Below are 19,846 nucleotides of genomic sequence, written 5' to 3'. Positions count from 1 at the left end.
ACCTCGTCCTCTTATGGGCATGTACCTAAACTTCCTATAAATGGATCACTCACTGGGAGGTTGGGATAGTGCAACAGGATCCTGTGTATGTGTGCATGTGTTTACTAGGGCAGCATGTGATCAGTGACATAAAAAATCATACAATTCCAGCATTCAATTATTTGCCAGTTGTGGCAGATGATGCTAGTGCTTACGTGAGGTTTCTCTTCCTATACAGGTATCTAACTTCATTCCCCAGCTCCTTTCAAATTGCCAAGAGAACATGGACAGAAATGAGGTAGAACACTTCTCGACATGACCCATAAAAACTGCCCATGAAGGGGCACCTGGTGGCTCAGTTGGTTAAGAGTCAGATCTTGGTTTCGGCTCAGGTTACGATCTCAAGGTCCTGAGACTGAGCCTGGTATCAGGCTCCACACTGGGCAGGGATTCTGCTGGGGATTCTCCCTCCCTTTCCCTCTGCCCCTCCCACCCTGCACTTGTGCTCTCTCTTTCAAATAAAGGTTTTTACATAAACCCTTAACATAAAATTACCCATGCACAATCCCCCAACTTCTCCCCCTCCCACGAGGACCTTGGAGGCTACTAGTTGAGTGAAGATGTAACATTACAAGCAGCAGCCTAAATCCTTGATTGTATAGAGCTTCTCACTACCGACCTCCCTAAGTCTCTGCCCACCCCTCTCTCCACTGGACTATAAGTTGAGCAGTAATAAAGTTGAGCACTTGAGATTTTGGCTTTTTTTTTTTTTCCCCTTTAAACCAATAGTCAGTCTATCTTGATAACTGCACAGAGCTTGGCATTTCATCTGACAGAACAAATCCTTCACAACACAGTAATAGCTATATAATAAAAAGAGAAAAAATCCCATGACAACTCATATAGTTTCAGTTCTTATGCACTGGGTACACTTCTTTGATTTTTTTTGAAAAATCTTATAATTTTCAGTGAATATCTAAAAGGCAAGCACTGAGATATTTGCATTTTTAATGATACTGGTGACTCTGTAAATTTATAACAAACATTTTAAAGAAGTCTCCAACAATGACACAAGGCTGAGGAATCAATTCATTATTACCTCCCTCCAAATTTACAACTAAAATATAAGAATTTTAAAAGACCATCTGATTTCAACTTGAAACCACAAGAGCCCCATTCTCCCTTCAAGCTTCTTTCAAATCAGTTACAGTTACTGACAAGGCTCTGCCAGCCCCAGCACTTTATTTATGTAACAGTATAATAGCTGTTACATGCAGTTCCTCACATAAGTCTGCTGGGCCTGTAGATTTACCTCCTTAAGGGATGGAAGAGTAAGACAAAGGGCCTTACACAAATATAGTAGGTGCTCAATATTTTACTAAATAAAAAGATGATTATTGTTATTCTGGGTTATAGTTGATAACTGTAAGTATAAAAAAACAAGAAGCCAGCATCCAAGACTTTTTCAAACTGAAAAATAATTCAGAATCATAATTCATTATTAACTTTGAGCAGATATGTTAGGTTAAAGATCTATTCAACACTTATAAGGCTAATTTAAAAAACAAATCATTTCTATATATAATCCTCAAGCTGCAGTTCTCAGTACTGCTCCTCAATCACTTTCTCCTTCTTGGATCCTTCATCCCTTTCTAATTTGTGCCTTTCCCAGCTTAATAAGCTCAGAGCACCATTTGCATTCATGGCAGCATGTCTCTGTCACCATCCTGACAAAGAGATGCCATCCAGCCTTTAGCTGCCTAGAGGCTCAGCATCACTTGGCTCAAGGCAGATTCACATGACAAAGTAGGTGACCTCAAAATCAAAATGAAGCAATATGGCTGATCATTTGCAATCACTTTGAGAGCTGGAAACTGTCAAAGTGATGCCTACATAAATTGTCTAATTAAAAAATGAACAGAAACTGTTATCCTACACGTTGGAGTTTTGTTTTATTTCAGGAGAAACCATTTTTTTTAAACAATTATTTTTGCTTCTCTAACTCTGCCTAATTTAGGCACTATGTAAATCCACCATTGTTTTGGAAATTTTGGCATCTAACACAGAGCACAGCATTTAGAGACCAAGTGAATGAATGAAGTGAGCAGGAACAAAGGAGGGAGGTAGACAAAGAATTTAGAGATCCTCAAACTAACTGAAGAGCTTGTTGACCTAAAAAAATATATTCAGAGGTGTTATTCTCAAATTCAAAGGTTACCATCTCTACTGCAAACCTAATTAAAAAAAAAAAAAAAGCAAGAAAGAAAGTTATATAAACCTACAACTTATTCACAAAAGTCGCAGCTTTTCTGATAATAGGGAATTAAGCCATATTGCCATAATAAATAACCACAGTTTACTCTTCTATACATTCTGACAAAGCAAGTACAAGACAGGCAACCTAGGGAGACCCTTCTAGATGCCAGAAAAAAAGGATTCAGATATTTGGGAGAAAGGCTAAGAAAAAAATGCAAAAAGTGTCAAATATGGCCATCAAAAGGGATCTATAGTATCAAGGGTTCAACTTCTATAGATTATCTGAAAATAAAAATACATAATATTCAGACTTTATTTCACTTGTGGAATCACTGTGCAGCATATCTCCATAATGGTTTATATATAATATATAAAGCAAGCTTAGTTTTGCTTTTGTTTTTTTTAAGGCAGCTAATACTAAAAGAGAAATAATAAAAAATGTGTAGCTATACTGGATTCTTAGAAGATACGTGGTCATGAACTTCTAAACTCTGTCTTTGTATTCTGAAAACAGATATAAGAGAAAACATATTTAAAGGTATACCTGCCCTTTGGTAGTTAATACATGATTTTCAGACCTGTTTCCATTGATCAAAGTTTTATGGAACCCTTTTGAAATTGCTATCTGAAGCAGATGTGGAGTACCATGATAATCAGTGCCCTGCTTTATTGCCTAAGTTGGCACTGATTGCCTAAGTTGGCATTTAAAAATGTTTGGCTGTTTTTAAAAACTAATCCACTCTAAAAAGTAAAACTACTAGTCTGAGGATATGCAAAATCATACATTACAAATTCTGAAAGAGTTCCAAAAACATTTTGAGCAAAGACAATGTTCTAAGAATTTCCCTTCTGATTTAGTAATTTGTAAATTAAATTGGGATGGATTTTCAGTTGTATTTGCTAAAATACCATGGATGTTCCTTTACCATCCAGCAGGGAGGGACCTATATGTAAAGCTTATTTCAACTTTTTCAGTGTTTGAAATGGTTTCTGTACATACTCACATTTCAACAATGCTCCCTGGTTGCGGAGGGTGGGGGGGAACCTATTTGAACCATGGTAAGATGATTAGAAATATCACATAAGCCTAATTTCTTTCTATCTCTACTTTAAAAATAATAGCTATTATTATTATTATCTGAAATTAAAACATGAGGAAAAGGGAATTTTTTTTCTTCCATTAACCCTTCTTAACAAAAGTGAAGGTACAAGCTAAGACAGAGAACGCTCTCATGATAAAAAGTGGCAGGTCTTGCAAAGCTGAGACAGCAGGCTCTGGATTGGAAAGTGTCCTGCTCTCCAGACACAAGGCAGAGTGGCCCATGGGGCTTCCCTTTATGGGATGTCTCCTGCAAGACTTCAACAGTGCTGGTGACAAGAAAACTCGCCTACTGTAATATTAAGCCCAGGCACCAGAGTAGGGTGCTAAACAGAGTGATAAACTTGGGCCAGAATCAGGCTGTGAGAAACGAGAAAACAATGGCTTGACTGTGGCAAGTCTGAAGTCTGCATGGGTACAAGCTGGCTTCTGCCACACTTGGGGTGTGGGTACATGTAGTTACTACAAAAAAAAAAAAAAAAAAAAGGCTAACTGTTCATAATTAAGTAGGAAGACTTTTAGGCACACTGGATTTACTGCTTGTCAGAAAGAGCTTTTTTCAGGACATACTCGGAAGCACTAAGACTTGATGTTATACAAGGTCATTTCAGTAGGCTTCAAAAACTGGCTTTGGATTTCATTAAACAAACCCACAGCCGCAGACAACAGACAATGGTCAGCATCTTGTGGCTGGACAGAGGACAGCTAACCCATGCATTTAATCAATGTCTAACCTCTAGACTTTGGGGGACAATGACCCTGCTGGTAGTGAGTGACCCTCACTCTAAAGTGTCGTCCTGATGCTTGTGATGACTTGAACTAAAACTATCCTTTAGTTTCTTCAAGTCTGCACAGTACTTAGCCAGGGTATGCGGTCTCTGACTGTGTTTTCCTGTATGCAGTACTATCTGCCCCATACATGAAATAAATTCATGGGCTTTCTGGCATAAGATGCTCATAACTAAGCAGTGGGGTTTGTCCACACCAGCCAGCCCTGTCCTTCGCAATGCTGGCCCTAGCGGTATAGCACCTGTGTTCTTCAGCAGTTACCTCATTCTTTAAATGTCCTCTTCAAATCTGAGTAAGATTCATTTTTAAAGAAGCAAATTGCTTTAAGTCACTAACATGAATAAAAATGGCTGCCCCCAAATATAGAAGATAAATGTAACAATAAATATAGTGTCATTAAGTTCCACCAAAGGCAAGCCAAAAGGAATATATATATATATTTTTTAATGGTAACTTTCTCACCATGACTCAATATTAAAAATGGCGGTTTTGTGGCTCCACTTAAAATCAGCTCTAGCAGTACCAGTGGTGTATGCCTCGCACTTTGGGAAAAACTGAACTAAATGGATAATGATATAGTACTGTGATGTAAGTCAAATTACAGCATAGGCTATAAAATTCAAATTACCAGCCCTTCAGGCAGGATGCATGACGCATTAACAAAGTCTGCCTGAGATTCTTGGATAGCAAGATAATACTATGGGGTAATACCTTTTCTTACATATCCAGAGGTCGTTTCCCTCAAACAGCTAAAAATCAGTTAGCAGAGAATATATACATAGAGTCCAGGCATTAAAATGTTTGCATTTTACCACAGAAAACTGCTTCAGACCTTAATTCAGGGCTGTAAGGTTTCTTTAGGCATTTTAACACCATATTCAGATATCAATTTTTTACACTTCAGTCAGCTTTTAATCTGTTTATAGGAAACGTCTCATTTCTTTTATTCCAAGTTTATTTTAGCTATTTGCCTGATTAAAAAAGTAATCCACTGTCAGAACAGGAGAAACCTGTCACTTTCCTCGCCTCCCGCAGGGTTTATGTGAAGTGGTACCTTACCCCAGTCCTTCTCAGGATATGGCCCAACCCTGGCAGGAGAGGCCTGTCCATAGTTGGCCCAGTGCTGAGCAGCAAAGCCAGGGCTCCAACCCAGAGTCCTGCCTGCCAAGCATGTCCAGCCATTTTGGAGGCAAAACCATGCTCATCCCAAGCCTCTCTCCTTTTACCCCAGAACAAGTCTCCACAGCCCAAATATAAGCTCCAAGCACTGCTCTCTTTCTTCCTAAGCTCACTGTTCTCTTTTCTAATACAACACACAATCCCCTTGACTTTGTGCCTGAAATAGCAGAAAACAAAGCCACAAAAGTCAGAGTTTGGCGGTCTTGGCAGTTCTTCTTAGCATAGGACTTGAGCCTATAAAAACTTCTTTCCTCCTCATTTATAGATTTTTCTGGAGACAAACACAAAACTTGTCTTTTCTCCCTCACTTGAGGTAGGGAACACCAGGACAGGTCTAATATTTCTCCTGGAATGAAAGCCAACTGGAGCTTAGGTTGGTAACAGCATTTTACCCATTAACCAGTAATATCCTGATTCCACATGAGAAGGTACAGGGCTGCCGGGAGCTGAGCAAAGTCATGCTCATAACTACACGAAGCAGCTAAAGGAACATTAGTAGTGAGTTTTGGGTAGTGATGGCTCACATCTTGCTGCTTAGCATGTTCAGTGGGATCAACAGGGTTGGCAGCCACTGGGGACTTCTTAGCAATGTAAAATCTCAAGCCCCTCTCCAGATCTACAGCATCAGAATCCATATTTTAACAAAATCCTATGGTAATTCATCACATGCTCAGGTTTGATGAGCATTAATCCAATGACTTGAGTGGTCTGGTATTAATATCCTGCCTCCCACCTCCACGGCCAAGCAATGTTCTCTGGAAAATCAGGAATTGAGGAAGCCAGTGAAGGTCCTACCATGACAGAGACAGCCCTGGCTATAGAACAGCCTCTCGATCGTGGAGGAGCAGCCTCAGCACGAGCAACAGAAAATGAGAGGCTCCCACAGGCCTCCAGACTTAAACCCAAACCCTCACAAATGCCTGTATCCACACAAACGAGGGGTTTTCACAATGCCTCACAGGCTACAGACATTGCAACTCTTATTTACATACTCAGTTGCCCAGGAAATTCACATTAATGTGAATTTATCTGTCAAAAAAAATAGTGAGATTTGTCTGACCTGGAAACAGCTCAAGACCCATGTTCCTGTTGGTTAAGCTAAATGATGACCTTGTTCTGCTCTGTCCACACACACCACACACACACAAAACACACCACACCCACCACGCATACAATAAACACAATACACCACACACACACACCATATACACAACTCACACACCACACACATAAAACACATCACCCACACACCACACATCCATGCTTCTGAGCCAGAGTAAGGCTCTAACCAATAGGGGAAGGGGCAGTTGACGCCCCTCAACATTTCTAAGTGACCCGATAAGAAGGTGACAGGATCTGTAGGATCCTTCACAAAACTCTCAACACCTGCAGAAGGAAAGGAAACAATTTGTGTCCTGACACTGACTTCAGAGAAAATTTAATTTCTTTCATCAACATGCAGGAAGGTATAAAGGGACACATGGGAAGAAGCATGTAGCCCTTCTTTGTAACTAAGAATGTTCGGCAAGAAACAGCTGATAGGAGAACTGGTAAACAGGGCAGCTGCCAATGCCGACTTCCCATGGAGTGGCCCGGTCACGTCAGACTAGGCATCTTCATGTTCTACGTGTCTCCTCTACCAAATAATTAAAGCCAGTACTTCTCCCCCTTCTCAAGGATTTCTGGACCCCTGCTTATTTTCCCTTCTAATGCCAATTTCAAAATCCTCTTCTATTTCTTCAGATCGTATGATTTCAGTGACCATTTTCCTAAATCACTGCTTCCTTGCAAAATTAATAGCCAGCTACTCTTTATGATGGAAATAATTGCTGAGACAAGGGAGAGCAGTTTCAATGATATATACATTAGATAAATGTGATACAGGATAGCTTTAGTGGCAACTCTGGCCTCAGATGCCTGTCCCATGCCACACTCTGGGTGTAAGGGAAGCCACATCTGTGCTGAGGGGTGGGGCCAAGTTTTGCAGGACTCGTCTCCCCTGTCCTGCTGCAGTTGATTCTTAGGCTATCCAGGGACCCGGAGTTTATGGTTTATATTTGGCTTTTTTAAAAAGATGAGCTGGGTCAACCACTTCTCACTTAGAAATATGTCACTGGCAAAGAGATGCCACAGCAGGGGCAGAAGCCAAAAAGTGCATGGAAGAGACCACAACCATTTGGGCCTGGAGAGGCCAGTTTCAAGATAGCAGATCACCCAGGAAGGAAGAACAGAGCACAGACCAGCAGAAGCAGACACACTGCAAAACAGAGAGAGGCCATGAAACTCCAAAGGTGGTCAGATGTCGGCTCCAGGCCAATGCTTCTGGAATGTTAGCTCCACCCTCATCCTTAAAATCAATACCCTCTATCTAAGCAGATCTGGGTCCTCTGCAACCAAATAAGCCACTCCAAAATACACTAAATAAGTGAATTTATTTTTCATTGAAAAAAATTTTTTTTTACTTTTACCATTACCTTCAAACTAAGAAATAACTCTCAAGAAAAATAAAAGTAGACCCTATGCCAAGAACATATAGCCTGGCCTACAGACCGTTTCTAATTCCAATTCCAACGGGATCTGGTAGATGATGGAAATTTCACAGCCATTAAAAGTAGAAGGTGGGGCACCTGGATGGCTCAGTGGGTTAAAGTCTCTGCCTTTGGCTCAGGTCATGATCTCAGGGTCTTGGGATTGAACCCCGCATTGGGCTCTCTGCTCAGCAGGGATCCTGCTTTCTTCTCTCTCTCTCTGCCAACTTGTGATCTCTGTCTGTCAAATAAATAAATAAAATCTTTAAAAAAAAAAGTAGAAGGCAAAATAATTTTTCCTTCAGCACATTTTCTATCAAGTACTGATTATCACTGCTGTCTTAGAACACTGACCCACCAAAAAAAAAAAAAAAAAAAATCCCTATCTGAGCCTTGCAGTTTCTGTGGAAGACATGAGAATGAAAGATCAAGACCTGAGATTCACTGAGAAGAAACTTGTAGATTTTTGTAGGGAAGCAAAAACAAAACATGAAACAGGTATGTAATATGAGAGAGAAAGAAAAGGATCATCATTTCTATAAATAATTCACAGCACAGTGGGGCCTATCCTGAGGAAATTATACTAGTCTTTGTGAGATCTGAACTCTATCACTAAAGACAGGACCACTGGGAACTTCCATTTTAACTTAAAGTAATTAATCGTGTAATTATCATGACAGGCAGGGGTACCACCAGTCTACTTCAGGAGTGCTGTTGGGGCTATAATACATGAGGTTAAACCAGGGTACCTATTCAAAAGTGAAAGGCTAAACAGACTAAAAACCCAGTAGAATGTTCAAGTATAAAAGGAAGCACTTCATTCTCGTGAAATCTGGAAATCAAAATAAACTCACAAATACACCACACAAACTCAAGTGGGCAGAACCACCAGTGGCCCAAATAGAAATAATTAAACTGACAGAGAGGCCCGGACAACAAGCTGCTCTGTTCACTATAGGGAGACAGATTCTCACAGGCAGTACCAGGCCACTGAGCCACAGCCAGAGGAACCAAACTCCCCCATGACGGCTGCCTGTCACAGCAGCAGCCTCTTGAGCACTGGACAAACGACCACACCAACAGCTCTCAATGTCATGTTCAGTAAAACAAGGTGGTTGGGTTGTATTATCTACCAGTCCCCCTCCAACTCTCTGAATCAGACTGAACCTACTTTGAGAAAATCATCACCTAAAAACTGTGTTATGAAATACCTCTGGTAAATACCCACAAGCTGACTAAACCATTCAATAATGCCATTAATTTCATCCCCAAATTTATATATAGCTTTCCCATATCCATCAGAAAAAGCATGTCTAACAGCATTCAACCAGCTATATTTACTCAAAATCATGCCCAGAACCAAGAGAGACAAATGGACAATTCAAGTGAAATCTTTTCCTTACCATTTCGAGACACATCAAGTTCCACCAGCTGCATGAAGTTTGCTATTTCTGGAGGGAGCCGCTGAATTTCATTATCACTAAGTCCAAGCTTTCGTAATTTGACTAGCTGGAAAAATTGCTGAAAGAGAAAATAATTTCACATGGGTCTCATATATATTTGCAATGTAAACTTTCTGCCCAATACGAAATGTAAAAGAATGTCTTTTAAAAACTAGTGAGGATTGTACCAATATCAATTTCCTGATTTTGATATTGTAAGTCATGTAAAGATACTACCACTGGGATAAACTGGGCACAAAGGACATCTCTGTGCTATTTTTGCAACTTCCTATCAATTGACAATTATAAGTTTTAAAAAATGAGTAAGTACCTCAATGAGAATGGTAATTACTCCTTTAAACCATCCAGTGGGTGGTCACATTTTCTACTTCTAGAAACAGATAATAAATCTGCAGTGTTAAATAAACAAATGTAAAAATTAGAAAATATTTTTAGAAGACATTTTAATAGGAATTACTGTGCATCAGAAAATATATAAATATCCCACAAATGTAAAGGGAAAAAATTTGTTTTTGACCAATCTAAAGCAGAGCCTGCACTGTACACTTCCATTAACCGTGGCACACTGAGCACACGCCTTTTTCCCCATACCTTTTAAAAGTGTACTAAAATGACACTAAAAGAATACAGAAATGAATAAAATATAAAAATATGAAATAAATGCATGAAGACAATTAAAAATGAGAGGGACAAGAAGTACACCAGACATGCCTCAAAATCCTCGAAGCCAGAAAACAGATGAACAAATGGGAACAAAAGAATCCAAACAAAGCTGCAATTCAAGCCTGTGGAGTGAGAAGTCAATAGGAAATTAGGTCCAGGTGACCTCCAAGAAGGAAGAACTGGTTGAAAATTTATATAAAGAACAGTTGGGTCCCCATATCTTCTTCTCTACCCTGCATAGCCAAGCAGGAGAGTGGCAATTTCCTCTCTAGGAGACTTGACTCTGAAGGACAGCTGAGGGCAGGGATGAGGCCTCCTACTAAAAATAGGGGGACTGATCAAAGCCTGATCAGTGAGATCCCACCCTCTTCCCACAGCCACGTTCCCAGGCATGAGAACAGACCCTGTAGATGTGAATTATAGTAGAGAGAAGTCCCAGGTTGTAAGCCTCACGCATGCACACAGAGCTTCCAACCATCTCCACGCCCCACCACCCCTTTCAAGTGTCTGGATATTTCATTTAATCAAAGCCAAGGTTCTCTAGACACTTGAGGAAAGCCCCTAACATGCACAAGAGTATCCATATCCCTTCAAATATGAAAGAAATAGGATGTGGGAGGCAAAAAAAAAAAAGCAAACTTCATCAACTAAAAAATGTAAGTAACATTGTCAGAGAAATAGAGAAAATGAAGCAACATGATACCATATAAAGAAAGCTTCAAAGTAATAAGCTTTTGGAAATAAAATTTTAAAAAACTGTAGCATTAAAAGTGTACTAAAAAATCCAATAAAAGAGGTGAAAAACAAAATTAACAAAATACCTCAGAAAGTAGGATAAAAAGACTACAAGACAGAGATATGGGAGAGAAAAAGACATGTGATCGGTCCACAAGGTATGACATCCAACTAACAGGTATTCCAAAAAGAGAGCACAGGGGACTTCAAAACATGCATTTTCTGGTTTGGAAAAGTCCACCACATGGCCAATAAAATTAATGATAGAGACATGTAAGAATACCAAGAAATATAACAATTCAGAATACCAGAAATAAGAAGATTCCAAAAGCCTCCAGAGACCAGGGGGGTCGGGTGGGGGGTCATAATGAAGAACTGGAATCAGAAAGGTGTTGGACTCCACAGCAGTGTTGAAAGTTAGAAGGCCTTGGAGCAATGCCTTCAAAATTCCAAGGAAACATTATTTCCAACCTAAAATTACATACCCAACAAAACCATCAATCAAGAACAACGACAAAATAAAGACATTTTTAGACATGCATGGTTTTAAAACTATGTATCTTCCTTGCACCCTCAGGAATCCATAAAATGTGAGCATAAATCTCAAAGGAGGAGGATCTGATATCCAGCAATCAGAGAATCAACAAAACAGAGACAAAAGAAATTCCCAGGATAGAAACAGTGAAGGGACTTCCAAGATGTTGGCTGAGTAGCAGGCCCTGGGAGGGACCAGTCCACACTGCAAACAGGGAGGCTCCCAGAGAAAAGATTTTTGGGGGCAAAACACACATCTTTGGGATTATCTGATGTGTTTGAAAGCATCAAGATTTGTTTATTGATAAATTAGAAGCAAAGTAAGCAAAAAGGGTAGGAGTTATTAATTTCAGGAAAAATATAAAGTATGAGAAGACATATTCACAATATAAATTTAAGACCTGATTATGAAAAATATTTAGTTGTAATGTTTTAATAGCTACATATTGATAAAAACAAAATTGGTGTTATGTCAATATTGATAGGATGGAGAAGAAATCAAAAGTGTTAAAGTCTCATTTTCTATAGAAAGAAATCGAAAGATAACTATAAAGTGAAAAAAAAATCAAACTAAAATTAGCAAGCTTGGGGCACCTGGGTGGCTCAGTGGGTTAAGCCGCTGCCTTCGGCTCAGGTCATGATCTCAGGGTCCTGGGATCAAGTCCCACATCGGGCTCTCTGCTCGGCGGGGAGCCTGCTTCCCTTCCTCTCTCTCTCTGCCTGCCTCTCTGTCTACTTGTGATTGCTCTCTATCAAATAAATAAATAAAAATCTTTAAATAAAAAAAAAATTAGCAAGCTTAGCAATGTGGGGGCATACAACAGTAGAAACAGCTTAGAGCTGGGGGTTCTCAAGAGCCAGAAACTGGAGTGGGGACAGGGAAGACAAGAGGCTACTCTTCTTCCCTGTCACACTAGGCTTATTGGATTAAAAAAAAAAAAAAGTGATTTGCATATATTACTTCCCTAAAAACAGAAATTGAATTTACAAAGGAAAAAGTCTCTGTAAGATTATAGGCTGCTCCAAATGAATAATTGTGAAAGATGCTAACAATTAATAAATGTCAGTTTTGGAGGTAAAAGAGACTTTTTATTTCTATAATCAAAAAGAATACACTAATACTTGGGAAGCAGTAAGGCAATACATGGAACATAAGTTTTCAAGTTCACTGACACTTTAATGATACTTTAAACATCTGTTCTTGCAATATAATTGAAAATAAGAAAAACAAGCTATAATGCACAAGATGTCTTTGAATTATCAACAAAAATGAAAAACTTGAAAACACACATATCAAAGAAGGGAAATGATTAACATGTTATTAAATAATTCAATACTGACTAAGTGACAAAAAGGATTACTATGAAGACCACATAACTTGAAAAAGACTTAGAATGCAAATATAATTTTAAAAAGACAAAAATGCAGGTACATTATGTAAAAAAGCATGTGCGCACGTTGACAGGAAGGAAACACAAGAAAAAAGTGGTTTCAGGTGATAAGGAAAATGCATAAACAGCTTTAAATTATTTTTTAACAAAAAAGAAAGATATTTTTAAATAAAATGATGAATCTCAGAAAACGAATGCTACCAATTAGCTGTATATGATAATGAAAGTGCTCCATGAAAGGACTAATCCCTTGGATTTCTTTAATCATACAGTTGAGATTTAATTTCTTAAGAAAGGTATTGAAGTTTCTTGATGCTGGTTGTATGAAAGCATTAGCTGACACAAAAGCCATTCAAAAGAGTCACATATTTGAATAATTGAGCTTATGCCAATTGTTCAAAGAGGCTGACAGTTTCATAATGCATCAATGTGTTTACTCAAGCATGAAAACCTCACTTTATTTTCCAGGAAAGATATAATAGCAACAGGACAAAACCATCACCAATTCCATACATTCAAGGACCATTCAGAAATAATCCAAGAAATCAAGTCACTAAGGTTCTTCGATCTGCAGGGAATAATAAGTACGTTTTACAACTGTGGCAACAACATACAAATCCTCATAGCCAGTAGAAATCATAACAGCAGGCAAATTAAAGTTTTGTTCTGCATGTTAAAAGCACCCTCAAAGAGACTGTCACAAACACTACCTTCTTCAACTTGGGAAGCACATACCAGACATAAAACACCCTATCTGACAGGTTCCCAAAATGAAAACAGTAATTCCTAAGTCTTTCCCTCACTGCCCTGATGGGATCTTAATTCATCATCCAAATGTTTTATAACTACTTTCTTACAAGACGGACATAATGCCTCTGAGACTTTATGAAATCCTCAGGTTTTCAATGTCCTCAGATAGGGTGAAAAAAAAATCCAACAAGATCTAAGCCCTTCTGCCTCCTCTTTGACATTAGCCAAGGCACAGGAAGAACAATTCACGTAGCTGTCTTGGCAGGGCGCCAGAGTGCAGAGCGATCATGTGACGCAATACACAGACACCATTCTTCAACTATACCATGTTTGATTACAGCACACTGGCCCACTTTAGAGGACACTGAGTACAATTACATGCAAAGGAACCCAAACGGCCTTGGCTCGTTAGGCCACACCACAGCCTTCTTATAGCCACCCTTGCTTTTAGCAGATGCAGAGTCTTTAATTTGGCTGTACAGCTCGTTTCCTTTTCCCAGTACACATTTCTGACAAGATTCTTTTTCCCTCCCTTTTGGTAGACTGTTGGTGACCTCCTTCTTCTTAGAAAGGGACATAGGAGTATTCCTGGGCTACGGAGGTGGTTCAACATTCACAAATCAATCAATGTCATACGTCACATTAATAAAAGAAAGGATAAGAAACATGTGACCCTCTCAATAGATGCAGAAAAAGTATGTGACAAGGTGCAGCATCCATTCTTGATAAAAACCGTCAACAAAGTAGGTTTAGAGGGAACACAGCTCAACAAACTAAAGGCAATACATGAAAGCTAGTATCATTCTCAATGGTAAAAAACAGAGAGCTTTTTCTAAGTCAGGAACACAAAGGATGTCCACTCTCACCATTGTTGTTCCACACAGTACAAGAAGTTCTAGCCTCAGCAATCAGACAACAGAAAGAAGTAAAAGACACCCAAACTGGCAAAGAAGTCAAAATTTTACTCTTCACAGGTGACATGATAATGTATGTAGAAAACTCAAGACTCACCAAAAAAATTGCTAGAACTGATATAGGAATTCAGCAGTATGGCAGGATATAAAATCAATGCACAGAAGTCAGCTGCATTTCTATACACTAACAATGAAGCTGAAGAAAGAGAAATCTAGGAATCAACTCCATTTACAGCCGCACCAAAAACCACAAGATGCCTAGGAATAAATCTAACCAAAGAGGTTAGTAAAGGATCTGTACTCAGAAAAGTATAGAAACATTCATGAAAGAAATTGAGGAAGACATACAGAAGCAGAAAAACATTCCATGCTCATGACTGGAAGAATAAATACTGTTAAAATGTCTATGCTACCCAAAACAATCTACAATCAATGCAATCCCTATCAAAATACCATCAGCTAGGGGCGCCTGGGTGGCTCAGTGGGTTAAGCCGCTGCCTTCGGCTCGGGTCATGATCTCGGGGTCCTGGGATCGAGTCCCGCATCGGGCTTTCTGCTCAGTGGGGAGCCTGCTTCCTCCTCCTTCTCTCTCTGCCTGCCTCTCTGCCTACTTGTAATCTCTCTCTGTCAAATAAATAAATAAAATCTTTAAAAAAAAATACCATCAGCTATTTTAGAGCTGGAACAAATAATCCTGAAATGTGTATTAAACCAGAAAATATTCTGAATAGCCAAAGAAATGTCATAAAAGAAAACCAAAGCTGGTGGCATTACAATTCCGGACTTTAAGCTCTATTACAAAGCTGTCATCAAGACAGTATGGTGCTGGCACAAAAACAGACACATAGATCAATGGAAACCGAACAGAGAGCCCAGAAATGGACCTTCAACTCTATGGTCAACTAATCTTTGAAAATGCAGGAAAGGATATCCACTAGAAAAAAAGATAGTCTCTTCAACAAATGGTACTGGGAAAACTGGATAGCCACATGAAGAAGAATGAAACTGGATCACTTTCTTACATCATACACAAAAATAGGCTCAAAATGGATGAAAGTTCTAATTGTGAGACATGAATCTAATAAAATCTTCAAGGAGAACACAGGCAGCAACCTCTATGACCTTGATCACAGCAACTTCTTCTTAGACATTGTCTCCAAAGGCAAGGGAAACAAAAGCAAAAATGAACCACTGGGATTCATCAAGATAAAGTTTCTGCACAACAAAGGAAATAATTAATAAAACTAAAATGCAACCTATGGAATGGGAGAAGGATATTTGCAAATGACATACCAGATAAAGGGTTAGTATCCAAAATCCAGAAAGAACTTATCAAACTCAACACAAAGAACAAAAAATCCAGTCAAAAAATGGGCAAAGGCATGAACATACATTTCTCCACAGATTTCCAAATAGCCAACAGACATATGAAAAAATGCTCCATATCCCTTGGCATCAGGGAAATACAAATCAAAACCACAATGAGACACCATCTCACACCAATCAGAATGGCTAAAATTAACAACTCAGAAAAAAACTGATGCTGGCAAAGATGTTGAGAAAGGGGAACCCCCCTACATTGTTGGTGGGAATGCAAGCTGGTGCAGTCACTTTGGAAAACAGTATAGAGGTTCCTCAAAAAGTTAAAAATAGAGTTACCATATGGCCCAGCAATTTCACTACCAGGTATTTACTCAGAGGATACAAACACAGTGATTCGAAGAGACACCTGCATCCCCAATGTTTATAGTAGCAATGTTCACAAGAGCCAAAATATGGAAAGAGGCCCGATCTGTCTGTCAACAGATGAATGGATAAAGATAAATGGATACATATATACATATATATTTCTTTATCCATTCATCTGTTGATGTGTGTGTGTGTGTGTGTGTGTCTGTGTGTGTATGTGTGAGAAACACAGTGGAATATGAGCCATCAAGAATGAAATCTTGCCATTTGCAATGACATGGATGGAACTAGAGGGTATTATGCTAAGCAAAATCAGTCAGGGAAAGACAAATACCATATGATTTCACTAGTATGTGGAATTTAAGAAACAAAACAGAAACAAAACAAAACAGGGAAGGGAAGGAAAAATAAAATAAGATAAAAACAGAGAGGGAAGCAAACCATAAGAGACTCTAACTCTAGGAAACAAATGAGAAGGGAGGTGGGTGGGAGGATAGGGTAACTGGGTGATGGGCACTAAGGAGGGTACTTGATGTACTGAGTACTGGGTTTATATGCAACTGATGAATCACTAAATTCTACCCCTGTAACGTATAATACACTATATGTTAACTATACTGAATTTAAATAGAAATTTAAAAAAGAAAGGGACATAGGAGATCTCAGTCCTAAAAGAGCTATGTCCTTTTTAATTACTATATGGTCAAGGATGAGTCAATTATCCCCCTATTGCCCAAACTTATCCTCAGAGTAAAGAAAACACAAATCATTGTTACAGATTCACCTATAGCATAAAGAATATTATTAAACTCCTAAAAAATTGTTTGACTCCAGCTATAATGACACCAAAATGACTCACAGATTTCCCTTCTGGATGCATTCGAATGCTTCAACTAAATGGTCACCCCTTTCATTCTACGTAACTCTCATCACATTCCTACTCTTGTACCCTTTGACCTGAACTACCTTTTTGGACGACAACTTTGGCAAAGCTATGGTAAACCAAAGGTTCTAATCTTGAGAGATATTAACACCTGTTACAGGACAGAGGTAACCCTTAAACAACACAGCTTTGAACTGCATTTTTCAATAAATATGGTATAGTACTATAAATGTATTTTCTCTTGTGATTTTCCTAACATCTTCTCTAGTTTACGTTATTCTAAGAATACAGTGTGAAATACATAGAACATACAAAATAGGTGGTAATCTATTATTTATATTATAGGTAAGTCTTCCTGTCAACAGTAGGCTATTAGTAGTTAAGTTATGGAGGACCCAAAGTTATATGAAGATTTCTGACTGTCCTCAGGGGTGAGGGGTGGCAGCCCTAATCCATTACCATGTTGTTCAAGGGTCCACTGTATATCATTTGTTCTTTTCTGTGAAATTTATAAAAAAGTGACTATAACTTCATTACCCAGAAATTCTATTCCTAGGTATATACCTTTTTAAAAAAAAAATTCTCGGGCGCCTGGGTGGCTCAGTGGGTTAAGCCGCTGCCTTCGGCTCAGGTCATGATCCCAGGATCCTGGGGTCGAGTCCCGCATCGGGCTCTCTGCTCAGCAGGGAGCCTGCTTCCTCCTCTCTCTCTCTGCCTGCCTCTCTGCCTGCTTGTGATCCCTCTCTGTCAAATAAATCAATAAAAAAAAAAATTTAAAAAACAAAAACTGAAAAAAAAAAAAATTCTCACATACGTTATTTCAGAATACCTCAAAGAATGTGCTTGACAGAATTATTTGTAAGCCCAAAACTATAAATAACTCAAATACTCATCAATACTAGATTTAACAGAAAAGTATATTCTTTTTTCTTTCTTTTTTTTTTTTTTGACAGACAGAGATCACAGAGGCAGAGAGGCAGGCAGAGAGGGGGGGAAGTAGGCTCTCCACAGAGCAGAGAGCCCAACTGGGGCTCGAAGATGCTGGGACCATGACCTGAGCCAAAAGCAGAGGCTTTAACCCACTGAGCCACCCAGGTGCCCCCAGAGAGGTATAGTCTTAAAATGAAATTCTACATAGCAATCAAAATGAAAGCTTTTTTACTGTTAGTCATTATAGGAAAGAGTCTTAGAAATAATATTCAGCAAATGAAGTTTTCACCAAAAAAAAAATCCATGTATGTGTGTGTAGACACACATACACAATATATATAAAGTTGAAAACTAAACTACTTTGTTTGGAAATGCACACAGAGGTGGTAAAAACTATAAAGAAAAGTCAAGAAGTGATTTCTGTGAAATTGGGGTAGTGGTAGTGGCTACCTGTAGGTATAAGGGAGAAGACTATAACCAGGAAGAACACGTAATGGACTTCTGGAGTCCAAGCAATGTTAAATGTCTCAACCTGAGTGATAGTTACAAGAATTCATTCCATAATTTGTTTTAAGTTACATTTACACCTTGTGCACTTTGCTATATATTTGTTTTATTTCATAGTAGGAATAGTTCTGAAAGTTTTAAACTATTTACTAATCAGGAAGGAAAATACTAGACAATTAGCACCAAGGACATCCAATTCTTTAGCTCATCACAGTGAATGATAATGAAAAGGAGTGACATTACACCTGGAGAAGAGGAGAAAGAAAATGACCATAGTGACCAAAAGCACCAGGAGTAATGATCACGCTACAGCCAAAATGATATAGCGACTGGCCTCTGTTAAGGACTCTCTGTGCTTGGCCGTAAGCTAAGGACTTTACAGGGATTACATTCTTTAATCATCTCAATGTTGCCACCAAGCTGGTACCTACATGTACCAGTTAACTTCTGCTGTATAACAAACCATCGCAAATTCTAAAACGACATTTTTTTTTTTTTTAAATTTCTCACATTCTGTGGGTTGGCTGGGCAGTTCCTCTGTTGCTTTCACCTGAGCTCACTCATGCAACCGTTACCATCAGCTGGAAGGTCAGAAAGGCTGGAAGATCCACCCTGGCCTGACTCTTATGGTCTGGCAATTAGTACCAATTGTTAGCCAGAGCACCTCTGTTGTCCACATGGCCTCTGCCCTCTCCCTTATGATACAGTGGCTTCTCTACATGAACATCTCCAAGCAGAACTCAAAAGTGGCAAAAGAAGAGGCTGCAAGGACTCTTGGGGCCTTGAAATATGCATGCTATCATTTCTGCCACATTCAGGGGGCTGGAGAATTAGTCTGTACTGGCAGATGAAAGAAGCAGTAAAAATCACACTGAAAAGAGGCATGATGGGAGAAAACTGGTAGATGAAATGGTCTACCATAAAATGAGTAGGAGCCTCAGCGATGTCACAGAAAAACATAAAAACTGGATAGATTATCCTAGAAACTTCTATGCTGGATCACAGAGTAACGACTGTTTAAAGAAAATTTAAACAGAAAATAGAACAATATATTGTACAAACTTTGGCCAAGATTTTTGAGTCATGAGAAAGTTACAGGTAAAGGAAGAAACCCAAGAAATATTCACAGAATAGTGACAGGATGGGCTGTCTGAAGCAGAGAGTTCAAATAATCATATTTCACATCTTGGATCTGAATTTGAAAAAGCAGACACTCAAAAAGGAGAACTACTGATGAAAGAAGCATTAACAAGACTGTGTATGTGTGTGTGTCTGTGTCTGTGTGTGGGTATGTGTCTGTGTTTTGGTAAAGAGCTATGGAATGGGAATGTCCCCAGGTGAATCACTTTGTTCCCTTGTTTAAAAAATGGGGGGGGGGGGCATAAAATGATTGAAGGGCTTTTTTTAGTTCTAAAAATTATAAGATTGCATTTCAAAATACCTTCAGTGCACCTTAAGAAAAATGAAAATCCTATTAGCATACAATACAACAAGCATGAGGTTAAAAATGCATAAAATTACAAAAAGTAGATTAGTGGTTGCCTACCAAACAAAGAA

The 19,846-nt window shown here is 38.9% G+C and overlaps 1 protein-coding gene across 2 annotated transcripts in view; it reads right to left on the bottom strand.

Annotated features, from left to right (window-relative positions):
• The window catches only part of LRRC1 (leucine rich repeat containing 1), a 128,273-nt gene that overhangs the window by 68,207 nt on the left and 40,220 nt on the right, over positions 1-19,846 (bottom strand). For both annotated transcript variants that reach the window (XM_044252998.1, XM_044253009.1), the window contains exon 2: positions 9,234-9,351. In XM_044252998.1, coding sequence (XP_044108933.1) covers positions 9,234-9,351 — 118 coding nt within the window. The remainder of the gene's footprint in view (positions 1-9,233; positions 9,352-19,846) is intronic.

The sequence above is a fragment of the Neovison vison genome, chromosome 1 (genome assembly GCF_020171115.1).
Source record: "Neovison vison isolate M4711 chromosome 1, ASM_NN_V1, whole genome shotgun sequence".
Classification (NCBI taxonomy): domain Eukaryota; kingdom Metazoa; phylum Chordata; class Mammalia; order Carnivora; family Mustelidae; genus Neogale; species Neogale vison.
Note: the sequence above shows the minus strand (reverse complement) of the source record. Positions and strands in the feature narration are given on the sequence as shown.